Source organism: Panthera tigris, chromosome B1 (assembly GCF_018350195.1).
Source record: "Panthera tigris isolate Pti1 chromosome B1, P.tigris_Pti1_mat1.1, whole genome shotgun sequence".
In the NCBI taxonomy this organism is placed as follows: domain Eukaryota; kingdom Metazoa; phylum Chordata; class Mammalia; order Carnivora; family Felidae; genus Panthera; species Panthera tigris.
The window spans coordinates 169,301,373-169,326,495 of NC_056663.1; the positions used below are offsets into that span (position 1 = coordinate 169,301,373).

Genomic DNA, 25,123 nt, shown 5'->3' on the forward strand with positions numbered 1-25,123 from the left:
TCTCTCTGTCTCAAAAATAAATAAACATTAAAAAAAAGAAATTATTGTTACTATTTTTGGTGAGACGGTGGCACTATGGTTATGTATTTTTAGAAAAGAATCCTCATCTTTTAGAGATAATACTAAAATATTTAAGGAGGAAATGATATGATGTCTTAGACTTTCCTCAAAACAATCTAGTCAGGGCATAGAGGGGTCAGAATGGTGGAGGTGGGGTGGGGTAGGGAAAAAAGATTAGCCATGAGCCAAAAATGGCCATTTGTGGATGAGAGGTGCACCATGTTTCCTTTCCTTTTTTAATGTTTATTTATTCAGTTTGAGAGAGAGAGAGAGAGAGAGCACGTGCGTGTGCAAGTGGGGCAGGGGCAGAGAGAGAGAGAGGGAGAAAGAGAACCCAAAGCAGGCTCTGTGCTCTCCACCTCACCAACTGTGAGATCAAGACCTGAGCTGAAGTCAAGAGTCGGATGCTTACCCAATTGAGCCCCCCAGGCACTCCGCACGATGTTTTCTTTATGCTGTTCTTTTCCTTTGTATCTGAGGGACATTTTCTTTCTTTTTTTTTTTTCCCAACTCAGTAAAAATGATTTTTTTTTAATATATGAAATTTACTGTCAAATTGGTTTCCATACAACACCCAGTGCTCATCCCAAAAGGTGCCCTCCTCCATACCCATCACCCACCCTGCCCTCCCTCCCACCCCCCATCAACCCTCAGTTTGTTCTCAGTTTTTAACAGTCTCTTATGCTTTGGCTCTCTCCCACTCTAACCTCTTTTTTTTTTTTTTTTTTCTCCTTCCCCTCCCCCATGGGTTTCTGTTACGTTTCTCAGGATCCACATAAGAGTGAAACCATATGGTATCTGTCTTTCTCTGTATGGCTTATTTCACTTAGCATCACACTCTCCAGTTCCATCCACGTTGCTACAAAGGGCCATATTTCATTTTTTCTCATTGCCACGTAGTATTCCATTGTGTATATAAACCACAATTTCTTTATCCATTCATCAGTTGATGGACATTTAGGCTCTTTCCATAATTTGGCTATTGTTGAGAGTGCTGCTATAAACATTGGGGTACAAGTGCCCCTATGCATCAGTACTCCTGTATCCCTTGGATAAATTCCTAGCAGTGCTATTGCTGGGTCATAGGGTAGGTCTATTTTTAATTTTCTGAGGAACCTCCACACTGCTTTCCAGAGCGGCTGCACCAATTTGCATTCCCACCAACAGTGCAAGAGGGTTCCTGTTTCTCCACATCCTCTCCAGCATCTATAGTCTCCTGATTTCTTCATTTTGGCCACTCTGACTGGCGTGAGGTGGTATCTGAGTGTGGTTTTGATTTGTATTTCCCTGATAAGGAGCGACGCTGAACATCTTTTCATGTGCCTGTTGGCCATCCGGATGTCTTCTTTAGAGAAGTGTCTATTCATGTTTTCTGCCCATTTCTTCACTGGGTTATTTGTTTTTCGGGTGTGGAGTTTGATGAGCTCTTTATAGATTTTGGATACTAGCCTGAGGGACATTTTCTATCACGATTTTAAAATTGAATCTAGAACTTCCCTGAAACTGTTGAGTCCAGCAATCTGTTGCTTTCACAACCCCCTTTCCTTCCTTTCCTGAAAATGTGTTTGTTAGAAGAGCAGCTTTTCGTTCCTTTTCCATCCTTTCCTAAAAGGAAACCCCACTGAAAATTGTGTGGTGATCTCATTGGCAAGTTCTCTTGGGCTCCCAGGACAGAGACCTTGCAGAACTCATTAAGGTGGTGAGGACCCTTCACAAGCACTCTGACCACGCGGTACTCTGGTCTCTGCCACTAACACTCACGCCAACCCTTTCCATTTGGAAGCCCATTCTCCATGACAGAAAAGGCAGAATTACTGTCTTTTACTTACTGTCTTTACTGAATAAAACTGGAGTTTTATTCAGTGTTCTTTATCATTTCTCACCATTAAAAAGAAAAAGCAATTTCCAGTGGTAAATGTATCCCTTTTATTGCCTAGTACTTTCTAAATCTAAGAAAAAGACCTTTTGTCATCATTAGATTTGAAAAAAAATAAAGGTAGATTATGGCATTTTGACTCTATTCTTACTGTTTGTTATCCTTAAATATGACCTGTTCCTGATTCCCTTCTTTTGCATAGGATTGCTAATTTCTTTGGGCAACCCTCTCCTCTTTCACAAGAATTTTTGCTCATTTATAATAGCAGAGTAGGAAGAGGGTTGGTAAAACTCACTGGTATTACACAATTTCAGTGAGTACGGGAAGTCTTGGAAAGCAGATACTGTCATATTCTGCTCTGAAAATATAAAGGGGAACCACCTTTCTGGGAGGCAATTTTGCAACACGTGTCCAATGATTTTTTGAAAATGTTTACTCCTCGGGGTGCCTGGCGATCTCAGTTGAGCGACCAACTCTTGATTTCAGCTCAGGTCATGATCTCACAGTTTGTGAGACACAGCTCTTGCTGGGCTCCCATGCTGACACCGCAGAACCTGCTTGGGATTCTCTCTCTCTTCCTCTCTCTCTCTCTGCCCCCACCTCTCTCAAAATAAATAAACTTAAAAAAAAGAAGAAATAAAATGGGTACCCTTTGATCGAGGAATTTCAATTTTTAGGGACACACGCTAAGCATGTCAGGTGGATATGCAGAGATTTAGCTAAAAGGGATCCAGAGAAGTGCTTTTTAAATATACTTTAATAATTAGAAACAAATTAAATGTTCAACTAAACAGGGCTGACGGAATAAGCTATGGCTTGTCACGTAATATCACGGAGCCGTAAAAAATACGTTAGAAGAATATTTCATAATATGGGAAGATGTTCATGACACATAATTTAGGGGCGAAAGGAGGCAACAAAGCAGTCTATGGAGAAGGTTTCCCATTTTAAAAACATTTATATTTACATATGGAAAAAAAAAGACTGAAAAATTATATGAGAAATTCAAGTCTAACTCTTTTTAAGGAATACTTGCCGGGGCGCCTGGGTGACTCAGCCAGTTAAGTGTCCATCTCCTGATTTCGGCTCAGGTCATGATCTCAGGTGGTGAGATCAAACCCTATGTGGGGCTCTGCACTGGGAGGGGAGCCTGCTTAAGACTCTCTCCCTTTCCCCCTGCCTCTCTCTTTCTCTCTCAAAACAAAACACACGCCAAAAAAACAACAAAAAAGGAATATATGCCTATAGCATTTTCTGAAATGGGCATTTATGACTTTGAAATAAAAACAAAGTAAATAACAATAAAAAGAGGAAGAAGGCCCCCGAGGCCAGCTCTGGCCTCTTCACAGTCCTCTCTCAGTTGTGCGCAGTGTTCTCTGTCCTGATCACTTCCGGGAGCAGTCGTCTACCTCCCCTGGAGGGTTTTTGCCGTGCTCCCTCTGTGCACAGAGAGGAGGGGGCAGAATGAGGGACTCCCTCAGTAGGACGTTGGGAAGATTGCTTCCCAGTAGCTGCTAAATCAGGAACTTGCCCTGGGAGCGTGGGGCTGGCCAAGGCAAGCCCAAGAAGCCCGCTCTGGCCTCACCTCGGCCTCTGGAAGGGCACGGGCTGGCCGCACCCTGGGGTTGTTCCGTGCTTTGTGGCTCACCTCTCAGCGGTCAACACTGTTCTTTCAAGAGGTTTCCCTGGGGTTTGGGTTAAAGCTGTTGGCCTCTGCTCTGTAGTCTCTTGTGTGACTCACTGTGCGGTTTTGTCCATTATTATGTTCTACCTCCCTCCTTGCAGCCTCCCTGCCTCTTCTTAAAAATGTCTGTCCTCTTCCTCCCCACTAAACCCAATCCCAAATGGTGCAGGTTTATGAATAAGCCAGAGAGTTAGGAGTGAGTTTGTGATTAGAACCCTCAGCCTCATTATTCTCTAGGCTGCTGTGAAATTTATGATCCTAAACAAATAGGAGACAGAGAAAGGGAGAAAAAGGCGGTGGGGAGCAGAGAGAGGAGAAATGCTGTGTGTTTAAAAAGAAAATTAATATTCTCCATTATATATAACTGGGGAAATACTACAAACATGCATCACTATAACCATTTTATTGTCTTCTGGCTCCTAAGGTCTAGGACACATGGTGCCTGTCCCTGAGTACTGGATTACGTTTGCTTCTAAATTCTGAATCAGCTGAAATTCACATTAAAATGCATGATGCTGCAGTATGTTACTGGCAAACCCCACAAACTTCCCAAATAAAGCAAAATGACATAAACAAACAACAACAGCAAGACCTTTTGAAAACCCAGAAAGGAAAACATCTTTAGAAGTGTTAGAATTCTCATGCATTTTTATATGTATCTCAAGGTTGAGCAGATTAGAGAGTGAATGACTCCACTGTTCCCGACACATCTCTCTCAGTTGGCTCCCTGGGCTGGGTCAAATGCAAGACCATTTTGTTGGAATTAATTCTGTGTGTCATGGAGGCAACATAGAGCCCTTGAGTACCAGGAAGTAGGCAAGCTTTCCTTGTGGGTATGGGTTACCTACCGGGTGTGACAGGAGTGACATAGGTAGGGAAGGGCCACCTAAAAAAGCTGCTCCCCTGTCTAGAATGCCCATTCTTTCACCATCAGTGCTTCTTCCCTCTGTGACATCTGGTTTTTGGCATCTTCGTTTGAAAATACTCCCAGAGTACAAAATTCTAAGACCCTAATGTAAAGAAAGGAGGAACAGAGGACAATCACTCTCTTCTCTCCAGTTCCATGTTGCGCTCTTCTCTGACCCCTTAAATACCTCCTTCGATTTCCCACTAAACACACTGCCCCTAAGTTTCTTTCTTTCATGTGGAAATATACATAGAAGAGGTTCTAAGCCCCCCTAATAATGATAATGATAATAATAATAATAATAAATCAATTAACAAAATGTTAGGACTTAAAAGAACCTCACAAATACATATCTCAATTCCTGAGGCTACTAAAGCCTCTCCCCAGATTGAGCAGTGACAGGTCCAATGGCCAGTCCAGTGCAGAGATCCAGATTCTGCAAATTCAGTGCCCCGACAAAGCCATGCTGTATTGTGGGGGGTCCTCACCTTCAGCCCAGTGGCTCCTTCTCTACTCAGAAGCCCATAGACTTTGGGTTTGCTCCATCTTAAAAATGAGCTTTCAAGACAATATCTGAACCACTTCTAAAGTGGTTCTATAAATCTAAAGATTTCTAGGACATTGTACCATAGATATTTAATAACTATGAGTCAGATGAGTGAATGGTTGATACCATCAAGTGCTACAAACCCAGAGACGTGTGTTAATGAGGGTCACTAGACCCAAGTAACAGAAGTGAAGATCTTGCTCTCAGATATGGGATAGTTTTTGGGGTTTTTTTTATTTTATTTTTTTTAAATTTTTTTTCATATTTATATTTTCTTTAGTAATATAATATGTTCTTATGCCGCTTTTTTCCCCCAATATATGAAGTTTATTGTCAAATTGGTTTCCATACAACACCCAGTGCTCATCCCAAAAGGTGCCCTCCTCAATACCCATCACCCACCCGCCCCTCCCTCCCAAGGGATAGTTTTTGTTTTGAGGTATCCTTTTGGGTCCCCTGAAATCCCAGCAGTGGGCAGAAGAATTGTATACTCTGCCTGCCCTAAGACTCTACTTCTATAACATCTCTAGAATTCCTTTCCTTCTCTTCATCCTACATTTCGATTCTCTTGCTTATGTATCCATCATTTCTTGCCTAGAATAAGCCTCTTCATTTGTCCCTTGGTTTCCCCATTCCCTCATCCCCCCCACCCCGTCCGCCCCTGCAAATCATATTACACTGCATCCATAGTCCTGTAGGACCCGATTCCAGCCTGTTTGTCCTACCTTCGGTCTCATCACACCCCTCTCTTGTGTGGCCCCCACCTCCTGGATTTCTCCTGCTCTAATAAAAAAAAAAAACACAACTAAGTGGAACTATTTATAGACTCCCACACACTCCATGTCCTCTGGCTTCAGAGTCACGGATTATCACTGATTCCTATGCCTGCAACTTTCTCTTTTTCCACTTCATCACCACTTTATTTGTTTATTTCTACTCACTCTTTGGTACCCAACACAGAGAACGTCACCTCTGCCAGAATTCTTCCCTGAGACTCTAAGAAACTACATGTCCATTATGGGTCTACTGGGACCTCTTCCCCATGGCATCCTTATTCCAGAATCAGGCTGACAAAGCAGCCACTACCTGAGTTCTGTCAGCCGCCATGAAACAGGGCAAAAGAGAGAGGGTAGAGACTTAGACACTAACTCTTAAGGCTTTTGCCTGGAAGTCACATTTTACACTTCCGTTCAATTTTCATTGCCCGAAGCAAGTCATATAGCCACATCTAACTTTTAGATGGGGAAGCAAAATCACACTAGAAATGGGGAGAACTGGAAATATTTGTTAAGGAGCCCCAGTGTTTGTTGATTAGTAATTAGTATGAGTGTAGCTTGAGCACGTTTATAGGACAACAGGGTACGTCCAGATGAGCATAAGCGGTTGAAGATTCTTAAAAGGAGGAATTAGGTAAGTTCTCTGTGCGAGTGGAAGATACTGGACTCTAAAGCATGGTGGAGGGATTGGCTTTAGATTAGAATAGGCTTCCCTCCTGGATGCAGTAGGAACAATGGCGGAGCAAGTGGGCACAGATGTGAATCGGTTTACAGATTGTGAAGTAGGAAGTTTAGGGAATCTGGTTCAGTGGCTTCTGTTATTGGGAAATTGACCTATATAAAGCTACCATAATCCTTTCCACTTGGAGAAATTTAGGTGATCATTATAGGGGGAAAAAAAAGGGATGCCGTTTTGTAATACTTATGATTTCCTAGCATAACAGTTGGGAGGACATTAGGCATATTGCCTCTCTCTATACACAATCCCCCAAATTGAGCCCCATTTCAGGCACCATGTGGACAATTTTAACTGCCAAATACCATCTTCTAAGCACATATATAAACCCAGTGGAAAAAATGCCTCATTCTTAGGAGTTTTAACATAGCCAGGAAATGAAAGTCTGTTTTTGCCCCAACTCATCTCTAAATATACTGGGATATTTTTATTAACCCCAGAGGCTTCCCCCTTACCCTCTTTCTGTCTTCAGCGCAACCCATGCTATACTCACACAGGTCAGGACATTGCCGAGCTGAGAAGGATAATCTTACTTGACTCTTTTCTTTGGAGCATAAGAAGATGCCTTCAAAGTCTCAGGACAGCGCTGCCTTAGCACGTTGCTATTCCAGTTACAACAGCAGCTGTTGGCCTGGGAAATCGTGATCCTCTCTGGAAATGCTCTTCTGCACCCTGCAAGCTTGCTCAGGGCTCATGATTATTTTTTTCCTCCTTTTTCAAACAGTTTTTTTTTTTTTTTTTTGGTTCAGACAGAGAGGCCTCCCTGCCTAATTTAATTTTGTTTCTCCTTTCTTTGTTACAAGCAGATGTCACTTTTACATCTGTGACTCTGATCAAATGCCCCATGTCTTCCCACCACCAGCCCAGCAGATGTTACTACTATTAGCCAAACTCCAGCAAAAAAAAAAAAAAAAGGTAACAGGCAGCCTCTTCTGCTAATCATCACATTGGTGGGGGGAGAGAACAAGAGAAGTAGAACAGGGCTCTTCCATGATGATGTCTTTAAAAAGATGTATACTGGAGATTTGTATCCTGTCAGCTATATAGAACCTAACACTTACATAGGGGATATCTCTGAAGTTAATCTAAATACAGAAACACCATCTATGAGTTAGCCATAAAGCTCCAACCCGAACCCGCACAGCTAACCCAGGGCAAATGCCTTTTAAAGTGACATGACGCTGAACACATAATATTTACATACAGGAGTAAAGCACCACACTACTCATGCATAAATATTGTGCATAAAGTAAGACAAAACATATCAGCAACTTCTATACATACATGTCTTCCAGTAAATTCTTTTTTTTTAATTAAAAAAATTTTTTTTCCACCTCTCCAGTAAATTCTTTTTTTTTTTTTATTTTTTTTTTTTTATTTATTTTTGGGACAGAGAGAGACAGAGCATGAACGGGGGAGGGGCAGAGAGAGAGGGAGACACAGAATCAGAAACAGGCTCCAGGCTCCGAGCCATCAGCCCAGAGCCCGACGCGGGGCTCGAACTCACGGACCGCGAGATCGTGACCTGGCTGAAGTCGGACGCCTAACCGACTGCGCCACCCAGGCGCCCCTCCAGTAAATTCTTAAAAGAGAAAATATCTGCCTGATTGCTTTATTCCCCCCCCCCATTTGCTATCCCAGAGCCTGCTCTTTGATTTGTCTCCCCTCTTTCATATGCATTATAAACATGCAGTAGGAAAGACAGGGTCCATGGAGTGTCTAAATTCCAAAGCCAAGTGTTTAATATGCAATTCAAGGAGACTCTACCATCATCATCGTCGTCGTCGTCATCATCATCACCACCATCATCATCACCATCATCATAATACTGATGTCTAACATTCACTGAATTCTTACCAGGTGCCAAGCACTGTGCTAACTGCTTTGTACACAATAATTGTGAGTCCCACAGTGCCAGGAGGTTAGTTACCAGAAATACAAAGAGTTTCTATTATGAAACATGTGTATTATGGTTGCTAGGCAAATGGAAAATGTGGAAAAAATTCCAAAATGCTGGGAGGAGGTCTCTATCAGTGGATCTTCATACTTGGGGATGCTGTGGTCAGTTTGCTTGACGTTCTGGGGAAGTGTCTCAATAAATTCTGACGAGGTTATCTTCTTAGTGCAGGTGAGTAGGAAAGGCTGCTGCCTGCAGAAATCTTTTTGGAGAAACCTAAGGACAAATCTTGTCTTTTAATTCTGGTCAAGAGAACTGTCGGTTCTGAGTTGAGCCTTTGGCAGTCAGTGGTCTCACTGTGCCAGGATAATTTGGATGCAGTACCAAATAAAGCAATCAAAAAGAAAATTCCTCTGAAACTCTCACTGGTATTTAATATTTTATTCATTCCCATGTTATTGTGCTTCGCCTGCGGTGAAACAGCCTCAAAACAGCCTCCTAGGAGTGAGGCATTAGGAGGCTGACAAGCGTTTTCCCATGAATTGCTACTACAATACAATGGCATTTTGTTTGCTGTTTTGTTTCCTTGTCTTCTAACATTCTTTCTGACTTTCAAGGAAAAAAAGAAGAAGAAAAAGAAACCCTCCTATGAATGGCAAAGAAAAGGAAAGAAAAGTTTCTTTTAAACTTTCAACCTTTTTCATTTGGTACTGGGTAGCATGTAAACATTTTTTTTTTTTCTCATGGTATATATGCCGGTAGTTTCTTCCCTTTTTTTTGTGCTTTAAATGGCTTTTTTCTTTCTTTCTTTTACCGCATAGCATTGCCTTTCCATTATTGATTCAGAAAATCGGCAGGGAAAAAAAAAATCAACCGTGTACACATATTAAGAAAGGGAAGTCAGAAGAGGATGGACCAAACTATCCATCTATCCATGTGGTCATTTATCTATCAATCCAGCTCGCTACCCGCCCGCTTCTATTAAAATAAATAGCAGGCACTGTACCCATTGCTGGTTGGCTGAAGTTGTGATCTGGACAAAAGGTCTGTTTGGGAAAAGGATGCTGAAGCTCTAATTCTATTTGTGCCGGTTGAAAATCAGGAGGGGTTTTTCTACACTTCACTTTTATTAGATTATTTCTTATAGATGGTTTCTTTTTTCCTCCCAGACGCGTGGTGGAGGCTGCTGAAGCAGTTGGTCTATAGTTGGAATAATTAAATTAACCATTTGGTACAACTTTTAGGGGAGAGCTCGCGTGTAGAAAGCACAACTCTTAACAAAACAGGGCGCTGGGGCTGGGGCTCCGGTCTGGCCCAGCCCCGCATGCCTTTCATCTTTGGAGCAGAAGCAGGACCCCGGGCCACAAAAGACCCACAGAGGGGACGACCGGCCAGGGACGGTGGGGGTGGGGAGGCGTGGGGTGGGGTGGGGTGGGAAGGGGGACGGTGACACTGAACAAAATAAACCTACAAGGCCTACAAAGGGGAAAATGAAGTCAAGCGCATTTGCTCATCCGACCGTGCGGTCCCCGCGCTGAAAGGTCCCCTGGTACAAAGAGAAGGAGGCGCACAGCACCCCGACCCGGCGAGGCCGGGCGGCAGGGGGCGCCTGGAGAGAGGCCAGGGCAGACCCGGGCACCGGGGAGAGGGCTGGTGCGGTGGGGCGAAGGAGGCGGGGAGTCGAGAGGGTGGGAGCCGCGGAGCACAGGGCGGGGAGAAACCCAGTCCGGGGGCCCAGGGTGCCTCGGGGAGCGCGAGGCAGTGCCCAGCTCGGGCCTCGGCTGGGCCTGCCCCTCACCCCCCACCCTTCTCTGGCACCCCCCACCGGCCTCGCACGCCCCTCGCCCGGGCCCTTTGGCGGAGTCTTAGCACTGCTCCCTGGGCTTCTCCCGTCTCCCCCCTCGGAAGCCTCCAGATCCAGCTCCCCCGACCTGCACACCGCACTCCCCACGCCAACAGCTCCAGCGCTTAGGGACTGCCCTCGTGCACCGACAGAATCCCAAAGTTCTACTTTGTCACTCAAGAGCCACCGTCAATAGCTGTTGATATGAACCCTGCACCTCCGAGCTCCCCTCACACTCCGGGTCTGCGGCCCACCTCCGTCCCAAGGGCTATAGAGACCTCTAGGGACTGTCTGCAGATTAGGACGCAAGGTGTAATTGCCCTGCACTCCGGGCGGGCGCAGAGCCGTGGCTCCCGGAGGATGGAGCTTCTTGGGCAGAGCGCGCGCGCTCTACACCCGGCGGAGACACAACCCCGGGTGCACCAAGGCACAGGCGCCAAGAGAGGTGTAAGCCTGGTAATTGCCAAACACGGGCCTCGGAGCCAAAACGCATCGCCGCCCAGACGCACTGTGTCACTCTCCTGCAGAGAAACGCGCTTAAAATCCACGTGAGCCCGAGGAGGGGGCTTGCTGGGTGCCATCCAGACCTGTCTGTGCTCCCTGCATCCACACCCCCTGAATGCCAGCCTGGGCAAGCGGGGTCGTGTTCGGAAAACCAGTGGGCACCCCCCTCTCCCAAAAGTTCGAGGGATTCTAGAAACTTGGACAATCGCAGCCTTATGCTTGACAACCTATCCTCCACCTCCCTTAAAGGGGGGGTCGTGGTGGTGGTGGTGTAAATAAGGGGGGGGGGATTCCATGTGTAGCGTCCAAAGGGGCACAGCCACCTCCCGGTCCAAATGCAGATCCATATTCATGAGAACGGGATAAATAAAGACAAATCCCCACTGTAATAACACTTGGATTCCCATCCGTCTTTGCTGGCCTTTAGGTTTAGGGGACTGAAGACAGATGTTTGCATCTCTTTTCTCCTCTTGTCTGGTGACCATAAAGAAAAACCATTTAGAGCGTTGCAATTTGTTTCTCGGCGCAGTACAACCTTGTACACATTTATTTTCATTTCACCCCCGTGCACAAAAAAGTGCACACTGGTCACCAAGGGCCCTTCTTTATCAAATACGCATTGTACAACATACAACTGCAATAAAACTATCAGCCCTCCCCATAAAACTATCACCAGGCTGCTCCGCGGGTCCTGCTGCGTGCACTCCCGACATTAGCTTTTCCTCGCGTCCAGAGGATGCGCCATCACCTGAAACCAGCCTGAAACTCACCCAGCAGAGAAGCACGAGGCTGGGGGGCCCGAAGCCCCTGTTTAATCCATTACAGCGTCCGCTGCAGTTTAGTGCGCAATAAAACACGGTGGCAGTGGAGAGCCGGCGCCCATCCACTCCCCAGCACTAGCATCGAATTAAACCACTTAGTTTGGCAAACACTGAACGCCTAAATGCCCCTATAAAGACTTTATGAGTTTGTTACTTTAATTACTGACTTGTTACAGAGCACATAAAGGGGGTAATGAATGCAATAAAACTAATTATCTACACATTTAATTCATATAAAATATCCAGGGTTTGTTTACACCACACGGCGATTCAACTAAGCATTCCTCCTCTTGTCCACCGAGAGGAAGGATTTAATGAAATAGTTTTCCTTATTCTGCTAGAGCCTAACGAACCAAATGAAAATTACCCTCCGCTTAAATCATGGGGCCACCGAGGTCCACAAATCACCGCTCGCTTCTTTGTCTGCACCTTGCTGCCAGCACCCAAGAGCCTGAGGAGTTTGGACAAGGAAAGTGCCCGACCTGCAGCCTGGGCATTTAAAGAGCAAAGATTGTGCTCACTGCGGTCAACAAACCTGAAGGGCAAGCAGACAGGAATCTTCTTTTCGAAGCCCCGGGTCTGTGGGGGGCTGTGGGCACCTGAAAAAGTGTAGGTGATAAAAGAGGAGAGTGCCCGAGAGGGATGGAAGAGGAGACACATTTGGGGACACTTCTTGCCCACTTGCCAGCTATGGAGCAATTAAAATCAAAACCACACAGAACTGCCAAACCAACAAAAATGCAAACCTCACGCTAACGCAGAAAGACCCAGAGCGGACCTCAAAGAAGCCATCGGTTGACAAGCCAGATGTTTCACATTCAAGAGCTTTACTCAGATGTTGTTTTATTTTTTAAACAGCTGTGTAAGCGGAGTCTCTAGAAAAAGCACGTTAAGCAGCGACGAGAAATGCAATTTATAAGATGCTCTCTTTTTTTAAACCCCCTCTACCAGGTGTATTTTAAAGAAATCCGCTTATCCTTCACATAAACCCCCTTGGCCCACTTACTCTATGTTACAGGGCGCCTGAGTCTTGCCAATGTCCCAGTCCTTTATAACATTTCATGCACTTCGGGGGGTAGGCTTGTTGTTAAATTGAGCGTGTAACGCTCTTACAAAACAGGTTTTCTATGACATCAAGGTTTCTTCTCCCTAACCGAGGGGGAGAAAAAAAAAAAAAAAAAGAGGACGAAGAAGAGGGAAAACACACACACTATCTCAATTTATGCCTAAGGTATATGATCAGTTAAAAAGGCTTAAAAGCTCGGGGAAATTGGATCAGGGAGAATCGTCACCCAACTTTCATTATTTCCAAGTAGTGTGATTGAATTAAAGGGCAGGGAGCTGGTTAGAAGGGAGGATCAGGGGCTCAGTGCGTAATGGTGTGGTATTAAATTCTAATTAGAGATGCAGGAATCAATGATAGGGAGGTTGGACAGCTCAGTTCCCCAGTGCCAGCCCAATAGACGGATGAGTTATTGTCATGTAAAAAGCGCCAGCAATAAGACCAACCGCTTTGCTATTGTCCAAGTGGAAAGAGCCAAGTTTATTATGAGGACTATATGCTCTAGAGACCTCAGACAAGGCATCTCATAGGAGGCTTTTTCATAAAACTAGGCTCTGCTGGTAGTAAGGAGGCCAGTTTGGAGGCAGGCGTTGAGCTGTGCACATCTCCCCACTCCAGCCACCTTCTCCATACCCATCTTTTATTTCATTTTTCCACTTGGCTGAGCCATCCAGAGCCTTTTCAATGTATAAAATGGAATATTCTTACCTCAATTCCTCTGCCTACGAGTCCTGTATGGCTGGGATGGACACCTCGAGCCTGGCTTCAGCCTATGCTGACTTCAGTTCCTGCAGCCAGGCCAGTGGCTTCCAGTATAACCCGATAAGGACCACTTTTGGGGCCACGTCCGGCTGCCCGTCCCTCACGCCGGGATCCTGCAGCCTCGGCACCCTCAGGGACCACCAGAGCAGTCCGTACGCCGCAGGTAAGGACCGCCAGCTTTCTCAGCGGAGGAAGCCGCCTTTCCGCTCGTATATAGGAAGCCTTGATTGCATTTGAAAATGGAAATGTGTTTAGTATTTACCAAACGAAATTTGCTTACACAAATGAAAGAATTTATCACGTTAGAAGCGATTGCAGGGAGGGGTAATTCACTTACAGGGTTACACTATCCTAGTCACACCCGAACCGCCAACAAAATTATCTTAAGCTGCCAAAATGATAGGCATAATTTATTTACTTTGCGATGAGACGTAAAGCTTAGAAAATAATTAAATAACAAAGAGTAAAGCTCATTACTGGCAGTGTCTCTTTTTTTAAGAACCGACAGCGGCTCACACCTCTTTCGCTGGTCATTTTTATGATTATTTCTTAAATTTATTATTATCATTATTTTTTGCAGCACTTTCCCCCAACTTTTGGGCAGGGTCAACTTCTGAGAATTGAAAAGTTCCAACAGTGGGAGTATGGGGTAATTTCTTCCCTGGTTCCCTGATATTCCGACTGATGTTTTTGGACTTTTTTTCCTCTCTCGTCTTTCCTCTTCAAAGCACTATCCCGTGCCCCGGCCCTCAGTCGTCTCCGGCGCGCTGTTTTAACCCACCCAAAGGTGCTCGTGCCAAGAGGGACCCTGCCAAAGCCCGGAGTTTGCCTGTTTCGGTATATAACTAATTTGCACGGTTTTTCTCCGCAGCTCCTCTCAGCCAGTCTCCCGCGCCGGCGTCGGTGGCCGCTCCAGCGCTACCGGATCTTGGAGTCCCCACGTTCCGGCTCCGCGGCCCGTGCGCTCCAGACAGTATCGCTCACACTCTGTCCCCTCTGTTGTCCCCCAGTTCCTTACAAACTCTTCACCGACCACGGCGGCCTCAACGAAAAGCGCAAGCAGCGGCGCATCCGCACCACTTTCACTAGCGCGCAGCTCAAAGAGCTGGAGAGGGTCTTCGCAGAGACGCACTACCCTGACATCTACACCCGGGAGGAGCTGGCTCTGAAGATCGACCTCACCGAGGCGCGAGTCCAGGTATGCGCGCCCGGAAACCGACCCTGCTTCGCCACACCCGGCCCGGTAGGGTACGGAGGCGGGGAGCGGGCGGTGCTCCTGAAGGTTCGGAATACCCGGGCCTCTCCACACGAGGGCCTGGGACTCCAGGACCGAACAGAGAGGCCAAGTTCCAGAAGGGCTGTGCACGCGAGGAAGGGTTGGGGCGTGCGCTCGTGTTTGTACGTGCACAGCTGCAAAGCGTTTTCCACCTCAGGTAGCCCTGCAGAGACTTTCGGGGTCTTGGGACGTGAATGAGCAGGGCTTTGGGGGACGGGAAATGCCTTGTGGCGGGGGTGCAGACGTTGCCCCCGTATCATACGTGGGTTTCTTGTTTTTGTTTTTCTGCCTCCTAACTCAAGTTCTTTTAACTTGGAACCGTGGAGTATAGGTGTCTTTCCCGGGTAACTATGACTGGGATCACATTTGCAAAGGGGCTGCGACTCCATGAAGGTCATGAACCGCGGCTAACCCTAACCTTTTAGGGACACAGGTGCACTCACGAGCTGGCCAGGCGCCACTCCAGATGAGCCCCATTGTACGCTACCTCGGGCTCAAAGGCCAGGATGGGCGGCGAGCGTCAAACCCAGAGATACCCTCCTTCAAACAATTAGGGTTTAACCTTAGACCTGCGGCCTAGAGTGGTATGGAGAGTTTGGGGTGGCTCAAGAAATTGAGCAAAGGCCGGCCAATACAAAGGCTTCCCTTTCAGGGAATCTCGGCGACAGGGGGCCTTTTAACATCTCCTGCAAGCCGCCTTCTTCCTGGCATGCTCAGGTGACCCTAAGAAAGTTTCTCCGAAGACGCACCCGCGGGGGCGAACTTGGTGGCGGGGTGCGCGCAGGGGTCCCCGTCGCGCGAGGAGTTTAAAACAAACAGATGCGGAACGTGAGCCGTCCTACTCCGCGCTTGGCTTGCGGGTTTCCTGCTTTCTCGTGCTGCTTCACCGCATCTCCTCTCCCCTTGCGCCAGGTGTGGTTCCAGAACCGCCGCGCCAAGTTCCGCAAGCAGGAGCGGGCAGCAGCGGCCGCCGCGGCCGCGGCCAAGAACGGCTCTTCGGGAAAGAAGTCCGATTCGTCCCGGGACGACGAGAGCAAAGAGGCCAAGAGTACCGACCCGGACAGCACTGGGGGCCCCGGCCCCAACCCCAACCCCACTCCCAGCTGCGGGGCGAGTGGCGGCGGCGGCGGCGGGCCCAGCCCGGCAGGAGCCCCGGGGGCTGCGGGGCCCGGGGGCCCGGGAGGTGAACCCGGCAAGGGAGGCGCGGCGGCGGCGGCGGCGGCTGCGGCGGCGGCTGCTGCGGCGGCGGCGGCGGCAGCGGCCGGGGGTCTGGCTGCAGCCGGGGGCCCTGGACAAGGCTGGGCTCCCGGCCCCGGGCCCATCACCTCCATCCCGGATTCTCTCGGGGGCCCTTTCGCCAGTGTCCTATCTTCGCTCCAAAGACCCAACGGTGCCAAAGCCGCCTTAGTGAAGAGCAGTATGTTCTGATCTGCGATCCTGCGGCAGCGGCGGCGGCGGCGGCGGCGGCGGCGGCGGCGGGCGAGCCGGGTCCGGGCGGGCGAGCGGGCGAGCGGGTAGGCCCAAGCCTATTGTCGTTGCTGCTGCCGCGGCTTTTCACCGAGAACCCGAAGTTATCGCGATAAGAATAAAGAGAAAATGGCGCCCCCATTTCAACCCCACTCCTCCCCCTATCGTGAACCCCCAAACAAAACAAAACTCAAAACTTCCCTGGCTTGGCACCTGCCTCGGGGCCGCGCAGACCGGCCAGGGCTCAGCCTGCTGACCGGGGGGGTGTGTGCAGCGCGGCCCGGACTCGGGGGCACTCTCAGGGGGGCTGTGTCTGCGTGTCGGTATATGTCTGTCTCGGGGAATGTGTGTCTGTGGCCCGAGCAGGTGACAGGGAGAGATGGGGGGGGGGGCGCGCAACCGACTCAGCGACTTGCTTAGGAAAAGAAAAAAGTAAACAATCCCCTCAACTGAAAAAAAAAAAAATTAGTAAGGCAGAGATCACTTTAAAAACAAGCAAACAACCCGGAAAGGCTTTTAAATCCAAGGGAAAACAAGTAAGGTGGGGAAGAAGGGAGGCTGAAGCTAGCACCGTCTGAGGGCTCTATCTTGTGAACCCCCAAATTTGCGCCCTCCTGACAGCACACTCCCTTGGGGCTCCTCCTCAAGGGAAAGTAAGGGTGCCTTCCAGCCCCCCTTCCCCTCGTGTCCTTGGGTTCGGGTTGCTGAGGCGATGACTCGTGCAGACTGTCCCCGCGGCCAAGGTGACTTCCTCGCTCCCACCTGCCTGTCTCACCTCGCCAACACCATCCTGCCATTAGCGCATCGGAACCCCACACAGTTGCAACTCCCAACCCCGAATCTTTGCAGCCACTCGGCCCTGAAAGATGCCCTATACATGAGATGCCTTTTCATCCGCAAACTCTGCGAACGGTCTCCTATTTCGCAATTCTTCCCTTTTTTTTTCTTTCCTGTCACACCCCTCCCACCGGCATTTTCTTCTTCCACCGGCATTTTCTTCTTCCACCAGCTTTTACCGAACTTTTTGGCACTGCTTTGGATTAGAGTCAATTGCAGTCCACGCAACTGGCTGCAGAGAAACCTACCGAGCAAAGAAAGGCGTGCACACAAGTTTGCAGAAGTGTCTCGGTTTGCATTTCTGTTTGATAGGAAATGGACTCACATCCTGTGTGGTGGATGGACTGTATATTGATGATTCCATTCTTCAAGCAGATTAGACATCTCTGTTGGAATTTGTTTTTTGTTTTTGTTTTTGTTTTTATTTTAAAAGGCACAAACTATAGATATTAGTTGAATGTTGAGGCTTTAACTTTTTCCGTGTCTTTCTACAACTGTGTTCTGTGACTCAATTGTATCGTGTTAATATCAGTACAGACCGTCTCCTCTACGTGACCGTATAATGTTTTTCTCTTCTTGTAGTCTCTATGGCGTGTCTTTATGGAGTAATAAGGTTCTCACGGGTTCAATTCCTTTGTGTTTAGAGAGACCAAGGTTCAGACAATGGTATATATTTTTGTTATCAGGTGCATGTCTGTCTGATTTCTTTTTTCTTCTTGTTGGACTATGTTTGTGAACATAAGCGTCATAAGTTATGTTTCAGATTTTCAAATTTATTTATATGTGTTATAATGAATGCTTCTATTTAAAAGGGAAATATTTCTACATGTGCATATAGTTTTCCAAGAGTGTACCATTAACTTGATTGTTGATAATAAAAACAAAAAGCAAGTCTAGCAATTGAACTCTTCTGACTTTTCCTTGATTTTTTTTAAATTTAATTTTAGAAATTATAAGAGAGGACAGAGGAAGAGGAAATTGTACAAAATATCTAGAAGCCATTGTAGCTCTGGAAACCCAAGCAGATTAGGGAGTCTAAATGCACGCATCCAAATTCAGCCAATATAAAATTTAGTGCTTGGGATAGCAGGCAAGATTCTCTGGTCTGTGTTTATTTGTCTTGCAGTCACCAAACATAAAAGCACAACTAGGGTGTTGATAAAAATGTTCACATGGATGCCTACACTGAGGCCAGGGGACTCGGTGACAGCAAAAGTAGGTTTTGAATACCCAGCTTGGAGAAAGACTCATAAGTGAGGATTCCGTGTGCAGGTGCTTTCAGGACCAAGGGCATCTAGTAAGGTCCGAATGGTAGAGCCTCCTTAAGCCTTGCAGAATGCCAGCACCCGGGAACACGAGAGGGTCTCTGTGTGGGCAAGTGGATCCGGAAGGCCTTGGCCTGAGAACAGCTCTGCAAGGTTGGTATGTTTGGAGACATAACACTGGCAACAACCGAAATTAGTGAGCACTTGCATGTAGCTATCTGTGCTTTCCATGCGTTATCTCATCTACCCCTCAAAACAACACCACAAAGCAGGTAATATTCCTATACTCATTTTCTTATAAACAGATGAGATGCTAAAGTGACAAAGAAGTTAGCTTGCTCTAGAGTCTCTACTGTATGAGTGATGGGGCCAGCCTTTGAACCCAGGAACTCTAATTACAGAGCCTGAACATTAACTACCCCACTGGTCCCCCCAAAGTATGGTCCCTGGACCAGCAGCATCAGCATCACCTGGGAACTTGTTAGATACACAAATTCTTAGACTCCATCCTACATCTACTGAATCAGAAACTCTGGGAGTGCAGCCTGGAAATTTATGTGTTTTAATGAATTCTATAGAGGATATGAGAACCACTGAACAACATTGTAAGAAACCCAAACAGGAAGGTTCCAGAATTGGGACTACCTTGGGAATAGGTGTGTGTGTGTGTGTGTGTGTGTGTGTGTGTGTGTGTGTTGAGGGGGGAGTGCTGGCAGCTTCAGTGATCCCCTTTTGAAAGGAGGGAATCATCATCACAGCCCCAAAATGGAATCTGCTTCTTCCTTGAACTGTTTGGTTGGTCAACCTTCTTCAAGCAGAAGCCTGTGTGGTACTTCTCCAGGTCTTACCAATAGATGACTCAGTTCTCCTCATTTGAGGAGAGTCCATAGTCTGCTTCCTCTGGCCTGAGGATTAGCTGCTGATCTGGCTTGAATTTATCAGAGCTTCTCACCTTAGGCATCCAAATATGGCTTTCAGCAAATCAGGCAGGTTTCCTTTAGAATTTTCAAACATTTGGATTTTATCTAACTTCTAATAGTGTTTCTAAAGGACTTTTAAGTAGTCTAAAAAATCTGTTTTTGGGGCACCTGGGTGGCTGAGTCAGTTGAACGTCCGACTTTGGCTCAGGTCACGATCCCGCAGTCTGTGAGTTCGAGCCCGGCATCGCATCAGGCTCTGTGCTGACAGCTCAGAGCCTGGAGCCTGCTTTGGATTCTGTGTCTCCCTCTCTTTCTGCCCCTCCCCCGCTCATGCTCTGTCTCTCTCTCTCTGTCAAAAATAAATAAACAGGGGCGCCTGGGTGGCTCAGTCGGTTAAGCAGCCGACTTCGGCTCAGGTCATGATCTCGCGGTCCGTGAGTTCGAGCCCCGCGTCGGTCTCTGTGCTGATGGCTTGGAGCCTGGAGCCTGCTTCTGTTTCTGTGTCTCCCTCTCTCTCTCTGCCCCTCCCCCATTCGAGCTCTGTCTCCCTCTGCCTTTCAAAAATGAATAAATGTTTAAAAATTAAAAAAAATAAACATTCAAAAAAAATTTTTTTAATCTTTTTAAATGCTCTATGCAAACTCCCAAGACAATATTCCATAAGAAATGGCATTAATTGTGCTGATCTAAAATGCCAACAATTGCAAGATCCCTTAGACCCCATCCCTTGATTGTAAGTGTAATTTACAAGGTCTAGGAGAGGCAAAAAGTAGGACAGGAATTTATAGAGGAAAAGAACATTCAAAGTCCAGGTAACCCAGTCCTAGGCTTGGCTAGAAGAAAATTAGCCTTCCCTTAGGCATCGAGGGCCACTGTAAGTTGATGGCCAGAACAGTGAGCAGGCATTCTGGACAACTTACGACCAGGAGAAAGAAAGAAAACAAGAAGCAGAAAGAGGAACAAAAGAGAAAGAAGGAAGAGGAAAAACAAATAGCCAAAGTAGAGATTTTAGAAACCTCAGTGAAAGTCCTAGAAATCCTTTCAGATGGGTGCAAACTAGATGAAGATCCCCAAATTCCCTTCTCTTGGCCTTGACTTGCTTGAGCAACTTAGCTCCAGGATAAGGGAAACTCTGGAGATTAATGAGGAATAATACATGCTTCCCATCCCCGTACTGCCTTGGCTTCCCAACGGATTGCATTTTTAGTGTCTGGAAGCACCCAGCTTCAGTATTTTAAATATTAACTTCTTTTTTAATTTGGGTCACCTCTGCCTCTCTTACTGGTCAACGAGGCAAACTATTAGGAGGCAAGTTTATGATCAAATGCAAAATAATGCCCTTGTAATATGATGGAGCCTAGTGGCAGGACACTGTGTCTCTTGAGTTGTGTCATTTCCTTGGAGCCCTGCACAGTGTGAACAAGCTCACTTCCACTTTTCCTCTCCTAAAGAATTTGCATTTTGGCTCATCAAGGCATCCTTTTTCCTGGCAACTGCGGGACCACATGTGACTTCACAAAAGCTGCATGAGCTGATGCCAGATGGCCACCTCTAAGTCAAGTCTCCTTCAAGATGGCTGAGTACAGAGAACCAGAGAGTGGTTTCTGAGGACAGCAGGTAACCAAGCAAATAGTAGCTGTCTACAACTCACCCAGTTGCTTCTCTCTGGCCATACCACATCCTTAGAAATACAGCCTGTGACTAGATTGAGATGATCCTCAATTCAGGGAAAAGATCCACATGACTTTGGACTGCAAGTAACTTAATCCCTTTGAGCCTGATGCATCAACTATAAATGTGAATAATAATACAGACTTTGTAGGGTTGTTGGTGGAATGAAATAAAATGTACAAGCATCCAGCATAGCAGGAAGTTTTCAGCAAATGTCAGATATGATGATGATGATGATGACGAAGAAACTTCTAGATCCTTTCTTGATCTCTCTAGCCCAGGCTTCAGAAGGTTAAAAAGAGCCCTCAATTGTCACTGAAGTCAGTGGCCCAGGAACACAGAGTGTGAAGAATATGCAAAGCTTTGCTAAGGGTAACAGTCACAGCCAAGGGCTGACAAAATAACTACTAATATTTACTGAGTGCTCATTATATGCTAGACATTTTTTTTTTAAGTAGGTTTCGTGCCCTGCACAGAACCCAATGTGGAGCCCAACTCAAGCTTGAACTCACCACCCTGAGATCAAGACCTGAGCTAAGATCAAGAGTCAGATGCTTAATTGACTGAGCCACCCAGACACCCCTATGCCAGGCATTTTTAAGCTTACAAGTTTTAAAGCATTTAGTCCTCACAACTGCCCCCTGGAAAAAATACTGTTCCCACTTTTTTCTTAGGAGGAAACTGGGGTTATTCCTCTTAGGAGGCATAGAGGGGTTAGGTAACATGGACAGGATCACACAGCAGGAAGCCAACCTCATCTGGTTTGTCTCCACAACCCATGTTCTTTACAGTCTCTGCAAGAGGAAGAATTCATTTCAGCCCACAAAATCATACCTTTCCAGACCCAGGAAGAGATCTCATTTTGCAAAAAGACTCAGAAAGGGAAGTGAAAGTTAGAAAGGGCAACAGGAGGAGTGGTGTTGGGATAAGTATCCCAGCCAGGTTCGAAATGAAGTTCAAGGCCTGAAAGGGGGCAGGCTTTGGGATCCCCAGGAGGAGGGAGAATGTTCTCTGCAAGGCAGCGTATTGATAGCTCATGGTATCTTTCTGGTAAGTGAACAAGACAAGGAGTAGGCAGAGGTATGGAACACAAAAGGAAAAAAGACAGTTATGTCTATGAAGAATGGAACATCGGCCAGTGGATCAGAATGGATGTCAAGAGTAGATGTCAACCTCTAGGCTTATTTATCCCTGACATGACAGATAGGTGGCACAAATGGGAAAAGCCCACCTGAATCCTTAATTTTCCAGCCTTGATTCTAGAGTGAGTATTCATAAAATTACATGCATAAATAATGACTGAATGCCTCCACCCAGTGGTACCTCCATATTGGAAAACAACGACCTGCTACTTCCCTAGGCCAGTAGGCAGGATTATCCGCAAACAGCCTATAACCATGTCCCTAGCACCACAGTAGACATTTTGGATCGTGTTAGTCTTGGTTTTTTAGACTTTTTAGTAATCTCTACCTGAAACTGAGCAATTTTGTTCATGATCATGTGGGCCACAAAGCCACATTTTGTTAGTACCTGTGACTGTCACCAATGGAAGTCATAGATATTTTTATTTCACGTTGGAGCTTTTGAAACTATCTCAATGTATCATTTATATTCCCCATTAATTTGAAATCATGGTAATTACTAGACTAGCCACTATATCTTGTTATTTAATATATTAATAAAGAAACACATATATGACTATATTACAAATTATGGAAGTAGCCCAAGTGTCCATCGATAGATGAATGGATAAAGAAGCTGTGATATATATATATGTATATGCACACACACACAATGGAGTATTATTGAGAATGAAATCTCAGTATTGCCATTTGCAATGACATAGATAGAGCTAGAGAGTATAATGCTAAGCAAAATAAGTCAGAGAAAGACAAGTATTATATAATTTTACTCATATGTGGAATTTAAGAAACAAAACAAACAAGCAAAGGGGAAAAAGAGAGAGACAAACTAAGAAACACACTCTAAACTACAGAGAACCAACTGATGGTTATCAGAGGGGAGGTAGGTGGGGGGATGGGCAAAATAGGTGATGGGGATTAAGGAGTGCACTTGCTGTGATGAGCACTGGGTGATGTATGGAAGCGTTGAATCGCTATATTGTACCCCTGAAACTAATATAACACTGTATGTTTACTGTACTGGAATTAAAACAAAAAATTAATACATAAGAAAATTAAAACATTTTTGATGATTTTATTTTAATTGGTTTCTTTTGCAATCTTATGCATTTTAGTTTTTGCGTTTAAAAATGTTACCTTGAGAAGAGTGCATAGACATAACCAGATTGCCAAGGGGTCTATGGCACATAAAAAAGGTGACAGCTCCTGGTTATTTGATGAGAGCAGGTGTCGACCCCCCCCCCCCCCCCCCCGTCCTCCGCCCCCCATGTGGTGAAGCTCTGACTTTCAGAACCTTTATTAGGACCAGAGCTTGTGATCCATTTGCTCTACAGGTGGAAGAAGTCTTAGAAAAGTTTTAAAGCCAACAATACTTCTTCAGATAAAAAATAGAATAAAACAACCCCAAAAGCTGAACAAAGAAAGTTCTAGGATTTTAAAGATCACTGGCTGAATGGAGGAGACAGTGGAGAAGAGGCGGTGATTCCAATGTTTCAGTGGGACTTGAATGCCCGCCTACTATTTACTGAGTGTGTGCACAAGCCAAGCACTGTGCTGAGTGCACCCCAGAGCAGCCCTCTGTGATGAAGGAGATGCATTCCTTCTTTTACACTATTGAAATCAAAAGCTATTGAATCACTTGTCCAAGCCACATCGCTAATGGTGAAGTCAGGACTCAACCCAAACCCAGCCTCTAAAACAATATGCTAAAAAGTTTTAAAAAAGAGAGAGAGAGGGGGGGGGGGGGAGGAATTCTTCATTTGCCTAGCTGTCATTCACTTTATTTTTTGTCTGAACCTGAAGCTATTTGGTTTGTTAAAATACCCCAAGGCCAAGTGATTGAGCAATGATGTTACTTTAGCCATGTGTTTTATGTCAAAGACCTCCCTCTGGGGAAAGTCAGACATCAAGGGGGAAGTAAAGCCTTCTTACCTGGACATAATTTCATTAGGGAACCAAATGGATGACTGTTTGCTATTTGCTATCCAATGATTTAAGCAGTGATTTCCAGAACAGGAAGAGCCTGGGTGTAAAACTTAATTTCTTTAAGGTCCCAGTGGCATGGCCACCTGAGGCAAAAGTAGAGTGTAAACTTGGTTTGTCTGAGTCATAAGATATTGTGCTATAGTCCTTTCTATGTGTTAGATACTCTGCTAGCTGTTTTGCATTTGTGATATATTATAGGTTTTCAAAACTCCTGAGGTAGATAATTCTCATTTTATAGATTAAAAAAAAATACAAGTAACAGAAAGGCTGAGCAACTTACTTAAGATCCTAGAGCTGGTAAGTGCTCCAAACCCCTGTCCCTTTGATCCCCAAACCTTATTCTCTAAGGGTCCTTATTCTCAGAGTCCAGAGGAGTGGCTGAGGTAACAGTCTAGAGCCAGGCACTGCCCTTAGCCCACAGCTCACTCCCTAGGCCAATGTCGAAAAGGGTAGAAAGGGTGATGGAAATGTTCTGGAATTTGATCATGGTGATGGCTACCCAACTTTGTGAATATACTAAAACCTCTTGAACTGTATACTTAAAAAGGGTGAAATAATTTTATGATATGTGAATCATATCTCAAAATTTTTTAATGAATAAATTTGACATTTAACATTGTTCAAGTTTAAAGTACTTGGATACTTTTATATATTGTAATATTATTGCTGATGTAGTGATATTTATTACATTACTAAGAGTAATAATTGTAGTACAATATTATTGTCTTTGTTCATTATACTGTGCATTAGATCTCTATGGCTTATTTAGTACTCATTATTTAGACTTATTTAATACTTATTCTATCACTCTTATTCCCCCAATCCTCATCCCCTGGTAACCATCAGTTTACTCTGTTTTTTATAGGTTTAACGTTTTTAGATTCCACATATAAGTGATATCATATAGTACTTGTTTTTTTCTGTCTGATTTATCTCACTTAACATAATGTGCCTAAGGTCCATCCATGTGGCACACATGAAAGAATATCCTCCTTTCTCATGGCTGAATAATATTTCATTGTGTATATGTACCACATTAAAAAAAATCAATTTGGGTTGTTTCCATATCTTGGCTATTGGGAA

General features: G+C 45.6%; 1 protein-coding gene across 1 annotated transcript; it reads left to right on the top strand.

The window, feature by feature from the left end:
* Nucleotides 1-13,398: 13,398 nt before the first annotated feature.
* Nucleotides 13,399-16,180, top strand: PHOX2B (paired like homeobox 2B). Its single transcript, XM_007098925.2, has 3 exons — nucleotides 13,399-13,639; nucleotides 14,487-14,674; nucleotides 15,665-16,180. The coding sequence occupies exons 1-3, from the start codon at nucleotides 13,399-13,401 to the stop codon at nucleotides 16,178-16,180; spliced, it is 945 nt and encodes a 314-aa protein (XP_007098987.2).
* The last annotated feature ends 8,943 nt before the right edge of the window (nucleotides 16,181-25,123 follow it).

Coding starts and splice junctions, on each gene's coding strand:
- PHOX2B (XM_007098925.2), top strand. CDS start 13,399: ATGTATAAAATGGAATATTCTTACCTCAATTCCTCTGCCTACGAGTCC. Junction 13,640..14,486: donor GAGCAGTCCGTACGCCGCAG/GTAAGGACCGCC, acceptor GTTGTCCCCCAG/TTCCTTACAAACTCTTCACC. Junction 14,675..15,664: donor TCACCGAGGCGCGAGTCCAG/GTATGCGCGCCC, acceptor CCCTTGCGCCAG/GTGTGGTTCCAGAACCGCCG.